At 33.6% G+C, this 12,021-nt stretch overlaps 1 protein-coding gene and 2 long non-coding RNA genes across 8 annotated transcripts in view; 1 reads left to right on the top strand and 2 right to left on the bottom strand.

Moving 5' to 3' along the window:
- LOC108136797 (myosin-I heavy chain) overlaps window positions 1-12,021 on the bottom strand; it is a 1,412,760-nt gene that overhangs the window by 704,916 nt on the left and 695,823 nt on the right. For 4 of the 5 annotated variants that reach the window (XM_041710095.1, XM_041710096.1, XM_041710098.1 and 1 more), the window contains exon 13: window positions 10,090-10,710. The exons of the other annotated variant lie outside the window; for it this stretch is intronic. In XM_041710095.1, the coding sequence (XP_041566029.1) occupies window positions 10,090-10,710 (621 nt within the window). The remainder of the gene's footprint in view (window positions 1-10,089; window positions 10,711-12,021) is intronic. 5 annotated transcript variants of the gene reach the window in all.
- LOC108136384 lies at window positions 2,410-2,768 on the top strand. Its single transcript, XR_001773957.1, has 3 exons — window positions 2,410-2,425; window positions 2,487-2,538; window positions 2,618-2,768. It is a non-coding gene; the product is annotated as an uncharacterized LOC108136384 (long non-coding RNA).
- Window positions 4,917-5,570, bottom strand: LOC121467805. 2 transcript variants are annotated; one of them, XR_005977841.1, is made up of 3 exons: window positions 5,455-5,483; window positions 5,144-5,393; window positions 4,917-5,067 (listed from the first exon to the last, which is right to left on the bottom strand). It is a non-coding gene; the product is annotated as an uncharacterized LOC121467805 (long non-coding RNA). The 2 variants fall into 2 exon arrangements; XR_005977840.1 differs by having other exon boundaries at window positions 5,144-5,570.

Below are 12,021 nucleotides of genomic sequence, written 5' to 3'. Positions count from 1 at the left end.
GCTTTACAATTTCACTATTTACAAGCTCTACCAAAGATGCCACCGAGACCAACGTCAGCGTGACCTTTAAATTATCATTGACAGCTTCAAGAAGTCCGAGGCCGTCCTTCATCTAAGTAAGGGAGGAGTTAACACGGTTTCACAGCAACACGGAAGTTCCCAAGCTGATCATGCACAACAGACTTAAATAATGCAAGATCAGCGACACCTACGAATGTTGCACAACGACGTCGCCAAAACCCCAAGCTTCGGTCAGCGCAATGCACTCTGATGCAACGGCGGCTACCCAGACCATGCATGGGCAGCCGGGTCAGCACTTCTAGGGCATAGGGCTAGCTTTCGATATAAGATAATTATAATTTTGGAAATAAACCGTGACGGCAATTACCAAGACTTGTCATTCGTACAGTACAGTGCGTCTTAAAATAAATCCTTAAACAGGACTTATAATTAATTTATACATACGAATGTTTATGCGCTCACATAAGGCGCGAATTATGCGATCAGGCCATGGGAATATGCTGACCATTGTTGCCATTTTAGCTTATTTCAAGCTAGATTTAGCATATTTTAAAATGAAATAGCTTGAAAAATACTTGAAATGCATATAGCTTAAAATCTGGCTTATTTCAAATTTCATTTAGCTTATTTCGGCTTAAAAAAATTTATAACAACAAATTTTTTATTTTTCGATTGTATTATAATTTTTGGTAATTTTAATCGATAATTTGGACATTGAAGTACTAAAACAAATGGATATTTTCGGCGTTGGCAATATGCTACAAGCAAATATAACGCCAGATAAAATTATTTCGTTGTTGGAACATTTCAAATATGAAAATATTGATGAAATAGTATCCCAATTTGGAAAAATCCACCTTATTAATTGGGAAAAAAAGGAAATAACTATAGAGTTTTGGTCAGAAGTTTTGATGTATAAGGATGCTGGCCAAAACAAAGCTTTCGAGCAACTGGAGTTATTTGCTTTGCACATTCTTTCACTGCCATGGTCGAATGCTGCGGTTGAGAGGGTATTCAGCCAAATGAACATGGTCAAAACAAAGTTGCGCAACAAAATGAATTTAAAAAGCTTGAACGCAATTTTATGAATAAGGTTTGTTTTTGACATTTTAAATTATTTAAAATATACTAAGTATTTTTTTTTATGTTATAGATATGGACTGCGACGTCATGGCAAATGTTGCCATGACTACATACTTCCAACGAAATACCTCGCTTTAGTCAGCTCATCCGCTAAATATATGAAATCGAATGATGAAGTCGATGAAATTATTTCTTTGCTCTAATAACTATATAAATATAATATCAACAAAAGTAAAAAATCAACTATTTTAATGTTTTCCATGGTTAGCTTATTTTTAGCTTAATTTTTTTAATTTTTAGCTTATTCTAGCTTATTTTTTTCTTCAATCTAGCTTATTTTATCTCTCAAAATCTGGCAGCACTGATGCTGACACTTGCACCTTCCATATGTCTGCTTTTAGGCGCGTTCTTGGTAATCATATTTCTGTTGACCAGTTTAGTTTGTGTTTATGTTAGTAAACTGTATCAGAATGTTGGCATTGGTACAGAGGCTACTCGCTTAAATTTGATTTAACGATATAAGCATTCTATATCTCCCTCCTTTTCAAAAATAACGTAATAAAATGAAATAAATAAATAAAATAACTATAAATTTTAAGCGTAAGCAGTGTATTGATTAGGTTCGATAGAATGGTGTGATTAACATTCCTATAACTACTTCTTATACGGGTACGACATTACATTGTTCCCCTCATTCATTGACGAATTCTTTGAAGCTCAAAGGCAGAGACAACTATATAAATACTACTTGAGATTGTCTTGGTAATAAGTTCACGGTCACACTGCCTTTTTAACGTTCAATTTATACTTTATTGTTTTGTTTATTATATGGTGTTTATCCCGCTAATTTTAACGTTTAAAGGTTTTCCGTTGTTACCTTTAAAAGGGCCAAAAATATTTCGTATTTTGTATACATTTAAGCCGCGCTTTTTTATTCCGTTTAGTCGTCAACTCCAAGCAATGAGCAAAATTGTATCTAAAAAGTACAATTTTGCTCATTGATGTATCAACTCCGGTGATATTTCATCGAATGGTATTTTTATACCAAAACTCGGTGTACATTTTTTAACTATTCATTACTCATTTCTCATTCATTACTCATTGAAATCGTCACGTTCGTAAAATCGTATGGTTAAAAGAGAAGAAATGAGCACTAAATAAGGTGAACAATGTAGTGTCATAAGCTCATTAGTAATATTTTTTAAGTAATTACTTCCACGTTTATGTACTAATCCCGTTGTTCCGATTCTATGTAAAATGTTGAACTAAAATTTCTAAAGCAATATTAGTTCCGAGAATGAGAGAGAGAAGCGCAGACTTTGTAAAAAGCACGTTAACATTAAATTGAAATAAAAATATTAAGACTACGATAATAATTTCAGAAGTGGGATAGACACCTTTGTAACATCCGGGGAAGAAGGCGCCTAACTTGAGGTATTAAGCCAAGACGACAGATGCATTCGTAGCTTGTTATCATTATCGATTAATCCGGCCAATATCTTCTTCTTCTTAGCTACCCTTATGGCGGCGTCAGGTAGTGCTTCTTCTTCGTCGATGTCTTCGCTAGCTGTTACCTTTGAAAGGTAAAAACTATTTCGTATAGATTTGAGCCTCGCTTTTTAATTTAGTTTTGTCGTGAACTCCAATAAATAAGCAAAATTGTACTTTTTAACTATTTCATCAAATGGTATTTTTATACCAAAACCAGAGCATATTTTTTACTATCGGGTTTTGGTCATAGGTTGTCTTGCTCGCACTTTCGTAAATTCGTATAGTTAAAACAAAAAATGAGCAATGAATGAGTCCAACAATGTAGTGTCATAAGCCCATGAGCATAGTGAACCTTTTAGTCGCAAGGTCACTACTTTTCGTACGTCTGAGAAGCTGAGAAGCTTTATTCAAAGTTTGCCTAGGCAAATCTATTTCTTATTTTCCTGCGCAGGATTTTTTTGTTTTATTTTGGTTTTCGTTAGTGACTCAAAATTTTATTATTCGTTTGAATATTTTTTAATACTTTTATAGTTGTTTTTGAAAGCGTGTCGGCTATATGATTGTCTTTTTCTTAAGATATTCCACAGTAAAATCATATTCTTCTAAGTCTTATCTCATTCGTGTTAGTTTTGAGCTCGGGTTTGTCATTGAAAAAAAGTAAGTTAATGGCCTATGGTCTGTTGTGACTGTGAAATGTCTTTCAAAAATATATGGTCGAAAATAATTTATCGCCCAGTAAATAGCTGCTAAATCTTGTTCAGTTGTATTTTTGTTGATTTCTCCTTTTGTAAATGAGCTCGATGCATAGGAAACTGGTAACTGTAGCCAATTAAAATTGCATTGCGAATCATTTAAAAATAAATCAACCAAAGATCACTAAACATAAAATTCAAAACAAGTGTCCTAAAAGCCCGCTCACCTAAAAAGCAATCGTCGGTATAGTATGCAGGCAACATTCGCTCGCAAAAGATCGACACGAGCTGATTTAGTTTTAAGTTTTCTCTTTTTCTTGCATTGCCAAAAACAACATCTCTCATAGAAATAGCAAAGGAAAAAAACAACAAGAAATCAATCATAGATCATTAAACCACTAACCATACAACATATAGACTGGTCATTTCATACGACGCATTTGGACACAAAAAAACGGACCGCGGAAGGTCCACCGTGCTCACAGCAGCAGGTCCATGCACTTCGTGTGCGTTCGGGTTTTTTGCTCTCTCATTCTTATTCTCATTTTTATGCTCGCGCACTCATTGCACGAGTTCAGTCGTTCAGTCGCAGAGAGGCGCTTTTGAAGAAGGCTGCCCTGCGCTTGAATTCGTCCTTGTATGTATGCTTGATCATGCATTCTCGTACACAGAAGCATGTGTGCGTTTATTTTATTTCGGCGCATCCAGAATATTTTGTCTTTTGCCACTTTTCAAACTTGGTACCCTTAGAATATGGGCGTATTTACTATTGGGTTATTGTATAAATATTAATATTATATATATATATTAAAACTAAATCAGCTCGTGTCGATGTTTTGCGAGCGAATGTTGCCTGCATACTATACCGACGATTGCTTTTTAGGTGAGCGGGCTTTTAGGACACTTGTTTTGAATGTTATGTTTAGTGATCTTTGATTGATTTATTTATAAATGATTCGCAATGAAATTTTAATTGGCTACAGTTACCAGTTTCCTATGCATCGAGCTCGTTTACAAAAGGAGAAATCAACAAAAAAAAAACAGAACAAGATTTAGCAGCTATTTACTGGGCGATAAATTATTTTCGACCATATATTTATGAAAGACATTTCACAGTCACAACAGACCATAGGCCATTAACTTACTTTTTTTCAATGACAAACCCGAGCTCAAAACTAACACGAATGAGATAAGACTTAGAAGAATATGATTTTACTGTGGAATATCTTAAGAAAAAGACAATCATATAGCCGACACGCTTTCAAAAACAACTATAAAAGATTTAAAAAATATTCAAACGAATAATAAAATTTTGAGTCACTAACGGAAACCAAAATAAAACAAAAAAATCCTGCGCAGGAAAATAAGAAATAGATTTGCCTAGGCAAACTTTGAATAAAGCTTCTCAGCTTCTCAGACGTACGAAAAGTAGTGACCTTGCGACTAAAAGGTTCACTATGCTCATGGGCTTATGACACTACATTGTTGGACTCATTCATTGCTCATTTTTTGTTTTAACTATACGAATTTACGAAAGTGCGAGCAAGACAACCTATGACCAAAACCCGATAGTAAAAAATATGCTCTGGTTTTGGTATAAAAATACCATTTGATGAAATATTTAAAAAGTACAATTTTGCTTATTTATTGGAGTTCACGACAAAACTAAATTAAAAAGCGAGGCTCAAATCTATACGAAATAGTTTTTACCTTTCAAAGGTAACAGCTAGCGAAGACATCGACGAAGAAGAAGCACTACCTGACGCCGCCATAAGGGTAGCTAAGAAGAAGATATTGGCCGGATTAATCGAGAATGATAACAAGCTACGAATGCATCTGTCGTCTTGGCTTAATACCTCAAGTTTGGCGCCTTCTTCCCCCAATGTTCTTTCCGGGATATCAGCCGCATTCTGGCAACCGGCGTCAAAAGCAAGCTTGCGCAGTTGTCTTAAAATTGCACTTATTGGGAACACGATTTCCTTGGCTTCAAGCCACTCTAAAATTTCCGACTTGTCCATTCCAAAATGGAGTCGCAAAAAAATTGTAAGTTCTCGAATAGCCAAAATGTTTATGAAGGCGGATGTTACAAAGGTGTCTATCCCACTTCTGAAATTATTATCGTAGTCTTAATATTTCTATTTCAATTTAATGTTAACGTGCTTTTTACAAAGTCTGCGCTTGTCTCTCTCATTCTCGGAACTAATATTGCTTAAGAAATTTTAGTTCATAATTTTACATCGAATCGGAACAACGGGATTAGAACATAAATGTGAAAGTAATTACTTAAAAAATATTACTAATGAGCTTATGATACTACATTGTTCACCTCATTTAGTGCTCATTTCTTCTTTTTTAACCATACGATTTTACGAACGTGACGATTTCAATGAGTAATGAATGAGAAATGAGTAATGAATAGTTAAAAAATGTACACCGGGTTTTGGTATAAAAATACCATTCGATGAAATATCACCGGGGTTGATACATCAATGAGCAAAATTGTACTTTTTAGATTCAATTTTGCTCATTGCTTGGAGTTGACGACTAAACGGAATGAAAAAGCGCGGCTTAAATGTATACAAATTATTTCTACTCCTATTAAAGGTAACAACGGAAAACCTTTAAACGTTAAAATTAACGGGATAAAAAGTAGTTATAGGAATGTTAGTCACATCATTCTATCGAACCTAAGCAATACACTGCTTACGTTTTAAATTTATAATCTATAGAAACTATTTTTCATTTTATTACGATATTTTTTAAAAGGAGGGAGGAGGAGACGTAGTATGCATATATCGTTAAATCAACTTTAAGCGAGTATCCGCTGTACCGATGCCAACATTCTGATACAGTGTACTAACATAAACACAAACTAAACTGGCCAACAGAAATATGACTACCCAAAACGCGCCTCAGAGCCAGACATATGGAAGGTCCAAGTGTCAGCATATTCCCATGGCCTGATCGCATAAGCACCCGATGCATTTACAACTTCTCTCGCGCTTTTGCGCCTTATGTGCGCGCATAAACATTCCTATGTATGTATAAATTAGTATATTGGTGAGATAAACGGTAGCTTCTTCTGTCCTCTCGACGTAGGTAGACGTCAGGTCCACTGATGCCTGTAGGTTGCTGGTAGTTGTGTGTTAGCTGCTGGCTCTTAGCAGGCTGGCCTAAGATTTCCCAAAGTATGATTTAGGAAGATTATGTTGGAAGGGTAACTGCCCTCCGTTCACTCCTGGCCTTAAGACTCAGTCAGTGTTCAAATGATAAATTGATTAACGGCGATTGCCGGAGTTTGTTTTACGAGCGATGTGCTCTTTATTGGATTTAAATCAGAACTGAACTTAAGGCTAACAAAGAAAGAGACTCATAGCGGCCACTCCAATGGGCAGTTCTTACCGGCTATGCACGAGCTTCCGGCCAGGCGCTGTGTCAGCAGTTTGGCCGGAGCGAGGCTTCGGACGATCGGTCATTGCCGTCGCCCGGTTAACTTATATGGCCGCTGCTAGCAGCGACCAGGGCAGCTCCGAGCCACTAACCCTTAGAATCAATATTATAATGGCACTCAACCAATTAAAGGTGACAAAACCAACCTAATGGTCAAGCTTAATTAAACAACGTTTATAATACACTAGATCGATGCATCAGTGATGCTGATCAAGAATATACATACATATATACCTTACAGGGTCGGAAATGTCTGCTTTACTGCGCTGAAAACTTCTGAGTGAAATAATAATATCCTCTGCAAGGGTATAATAATAAAGCGACATACATATAAGGGGTACACTCACGCTGCACATACATGTATACAAAGACATACATACATATTGTCAACTAATTCTTTGCAAAATGAAAAAAGTCAATAATATCAATTTTTAAGATTAATATTGATTAATAAAAATACGATTTATTTCAGTTTTTCTTTTATAATACTGTAAGGTTGATTCTTAACTATATTTCAACATTAAACAGAGAAAAAAATAACAAAAATAAAAAAATAAGAAAATTTCAGTTGTCAATAAATTCTTTGCAAAATGCAAACATTTGTTAGATTCGTAACCAAAACTTAAAAAATGTAACGATGTATGACGACTTGGGATCGTTGTCCTGATAAAGTTTGTATTGAAGTTTATTTCGGTTTTGAGGGTTAATAAACCCAAACGCCTTCAAGCTGTTTGTTAGTTCATTTTTTAAAATATCCAAATAAAACTCGAATTTCATTAAAAATTCGAAGCTCTCCAACACCTTTGCAGGAAATACATCCCCAAACCATTACATTTAGTTTGCGAAACTTCACTGTTGGTATTATATTTTTCTGTTTAAAGGCTGTTTTCGGCTTTCTCCAAACTTTGCTGGGCCCATCGTGATAATATAACATTATCTTAGTTTCATCACAAAAGATCCGCCTTGAGCCGCCTTTCGATGTTTAGCGCAGAGAGCATTGGTTTCTTTCTCGCTACGTGTGATGAGTACTTGTTAGTATTGAGAACTTTTCGTACAGTCTCGTGACTCACAGTTACATTGCAATCATTTTTTAACTCCAATGCCAACTGCTTGAGTGTAGTTTGTGGATTTTTGCCAATCTTTTCCAAAATTTTTGATTGATCGCGTCTGGTGAGCTTTTTTAGTCTGCCTCCAGAATTATTCAGATGAAGCCGATTTTCATTTTCTGCCCGATTAGTAATGTTGTATATTGTCCTTAATTTAATATTAAACATTTTTGCTAACTCCTTTGCCGGTTTACCCTTATAATAATTAAAGTAAACTAGTTGGATTAAATTTTTATCAACACGTTTGCCAGGCATTGTTAATAATGCATTCAATTGTGCACTTGTCCAAACCAAAAACGTAATGAAAATAAGAGATAAGAACACATCCAAGAGGGACGAATTTTTTTGTTTTTCATTTATTTTTCTGTGTTTTATGCTGAAATTTATATTTTTTTTTAATCCATAATTACAATATGATAAAAGATATAAAAGAAAAATTGAAATAAATCATATTTTTGTTAATAAATGTTAAACATCAACATTAATTTAATGGACATTTCCTATTTTGCAAAGAATTAGTTGCCAAACTGTAAATAAACTGCGTGCGGACTTACATTTACATGTTATTTTGTGGTTCTGAATTTTTAAAACGATTCTTACCAAAAAGTTAAGCTGCTGAACTTTTCGGTAAAACTATTCGAATTTAGAAACAGTTTAAACGTTCATGTTCATAGAAGCAAGAAGAAAAAGCAATATCGTTAAAATCTTTCATTGTTTACTTTGATAAAAGTGTATGTATATGGTTTGGATTCATTCATTCAATCTTTAGATATGTGTTTTTAAATTTTTATCACGTTAAAAGTAAGGTATCCACCGGTCTCTGAGTTGCCTTGGGTTCTTAAATCAACAATTTTATCATGTTTGTTAACTCTCTTAAAAGCATTAAAATAAACTATGTATCCCTGTTATAAATGCCAAAAATACCAAAGACGTAGATTTTTGTGAAAAGACAACTATTTTGTGAAATGACAACTATGCTGCCTGTAATGTTGTATATGTAAACACATTCTGCTACCATATGAATGAGAAAAAGAAAGGAACAACAAAGTTTTTAAAAAAATTTAACTTGAGTTTACAAGACATCCAATGCTTATTTATGATGTGAGTGGTAGTCACTATGTTTAATGTTTAATAAACTGTATAAAAGTACAGTACTGGTAATGAATTGTGCTGAAATAAAATAATTTAAACGAAAAAAAACTTATTTGTCTTATGTTAAAAACACCTTTTGAGTAATTTATAATTAAAAATAATGAACTCTGAATTTGATTTAAATATAATACATATCTATATTTAATATGCTTTTTAATACATATTATTATACTCATATTAAAAATTACTCCGAAAATATTTAGATACTATATTCAGTGGAACTCATAATTAAATTGAATTTTTTATTGAAATATTAAAGCTGACTTAATTTTACTCCGAACACCTTCTCGTTATCGAAATCAGAACAGATAGTTGTATTATAATAAAAAGTCGGAAATACAACTTCCTTTCCCATGGAATGAAATTGTTGCGCAATTTTTAGTAAACCATGCTTAAAATTATATAGGACGATTGCTGGGTTTGTTTTTTTTTTTGTTTTAATTCCAGAAGAACGTAACCAGTTACGCCATTTAAAAACCCCATCACTCAAATCTAAAGCTTACCGTTGATGCAGGAATACAGCTAAAGGAAAGAAATAACAAAAACATTGATATTCTTTTCCCTGATTATTTGCTCTTTAGTTATCGCCAAAACGAACAGGAGAACGAATTAAAAATGCTTTGAAAGGCGAGAAAAGTTTAGCTTCAATTTGGCTTCAATTGTTCGTTTTTGCGTCTTGCGTTGCCACCTAAATTGTTTAGGGACCTAAGAGCTACTTGTTTGTACTGGTCTATCTGTTCTGATTTAAAACATCAATCGAAAGAATAAATAAATAAGACTTGGTGCCACGTCGTCGCTGGACCTTGCATTTTACACTCTGGACGTTGGAAAATACTTTCACACAAGAAAACTAAGCTTGATCTTCAAAGTGATAAAATAAGTGGGTTGTGAAATTTTTACGTTTAAGATAAGTGAGCGGTCTTGCTTAGTTGTACTCGATTATTAATGATATTAAAAAAAAAATTTACCTTATTTTGCAGATACCAATGTATTCGGTCAAAGAATAGGACCAATCCTATTTGCGATTTCATAAACTTAAAAATGGACGCCCGTCTAAGTTGCGTAAATATTTATAATTATAAAAATATACTTACTCTAAATATATTACAAGACAATAAAACATTCTCTGGATCGTACATATGAATATGGGATGTTGGAATTATGTCAGAATTTAAAAATATTGTCATCTTGTGTTTATAATCTGCTATGTTTTCAGCCTTTTCTGATGGGTTGCTAATAAAGTTATCGTCTTTCAAAAGGTCGTGTGTATTGAAATAGTTCTCCGCAAATTCAAGAATATTGTAAAATGTGTCGTCGTTGTGAATATCTTTATGACCATCTTCAATGCAGTTTAGTTCACAAATTTTTTTTTCTACTCTTTGTCTTCGCCTTTCTTGACGTCCATCTTCCAATTGATATTTTCCAAGTAATGGAGAATAAGACGCGAAAGATTGTTTGTTGTTATCTTGAAGAATCTTATACTGAAGCAATACATAATTTTCATTTGGTTTTTCGTTGGAATTCGTTAATTTGTTTGCGTTTATTGCTTCATATATGGGCTCAGGCTTTAATTTCTTTGGTGTTATACCTACAGATGCAGGTGGTGGTGGTGGAGGTACAGTAGGCTCTGGAAGTGAAGGAACACCTTTAGTAGCAAACGACTTTCCTATTTCCCGATTTTTAAAATGTTCTCCGTTATGCATACACAGTTCAATCTAAAATTAAAAAAATAATGTATTATAAATTATATTGGAAATAAACATGAGCTTAAATTCTCTCATTCTTCATTATTTTTCCTGTTTGACATTCTACCGAATATTTGTACATATATGCATATTTGTATATGGTACATATTTAGTCAGATAAAACATTGCTTGTGTTAAAAAAACTGAAGTAAGTTTAATTTCATATGATTTTGCTTCTGCTTCTGCTCCTAGAAAACCAGAAGTCGCAGACGAAGCAAATGCAAAAATAACTAGAAGCAAACTTCGGCAAGCCGAAGTTCAAATACCCTTGCAGCTATTTCAAAAACTAAATACTCTTGAAAACGTTAAAATTATGATTTACTTGCGTGTACGTTTAAAAACATTGAAGCTATGATGATTTGCAGATTAATTATTCGATAGTTCCTATGGCAGCTATACTATTGTTCCTATGGGAGCTAAATGCTAAAGTCGTCCGATTATCATGAAATTTAAAACGTAATTCTGAAATATTTAACCATTACTATATCTCGAAGAACTAAAAAAAATATTTAAAAACACCAAAGTTATAATTTTTTTAAATTTATTTTTATGATTGTTCGTATGGGAGCAAATGCTATAGTCGTCCGATTTTGATGAAATTTAAAACGTAATTCTGAAATATTTAACCATTGCTATATCTCGAAGAACTAAAAAAAAAATTAAAAAACACCGAAGTTATAATTTTTTTTTATTTTTTACGATTGTTCCTATGGGAGCTATATGCCATAGTCGTCCAATTTTGATGAAATTTAAACCGTAATTCTGAAATATTTAACCATTACTATATCTCGAAGAACTAACAAAAAAATTAAAAGACACCAAAGTTATAATTTTTTTTAAATTTATTTTTCCGATTGTTCCTATGGGAGCTATATGCTATAGTCGACCGATCCGTCTCGTTCCGACTTATATACTACAACTTTAGAAAGACAACTTTTGGGAAAATTTCATGCAGATAGCTTTAAAACTGAGAGACTAGTTTGCGTAGAAACGGACGGTCAGACGGACAGACGGGCGGACAGACGGAAAGACGGACATGGCTAGATCGACTCTCCTAGTGATGCTGATCAAGAATATATATACTTTTAGGGTCGGAGATGTCTCCTTCACTGCGTTGCAAACTTCTGACTGAAATTATAATACCATCTGCAAGGGTATAAAAATGAAAATTAGTCGAACATAAGGAGAAAACAAGAAGTTCGAAAGTTTTTATCGTTAGTTATAGAGTAAAAAGTTGCGAATATAGGCAAAGAGTAGAGACATGTAAAATTCAAGAGATGT

Source organism: Drosophila elegans, unplaced genomic scaffold (assembly GCF_018152505.1).
Source record: "Drosophila elegans isolate 14027-0461.03 unplaced genomic scaffold, ASM1815250v1 contig_767, whole genome shotgun sequence".
Taxonomy (NCBI): domain Eukaryota; kingdom Metazoa; phylum Arthropoda; class Insecta; order Diptera; family Drosophilidae; genus Drosophila; species Drosophila elegans.
The sequence above is the reverse complement of the archived record's forward strand: the minus strand, read 5'-3'. Positions and strand labels throughout refer to the sequence as shown.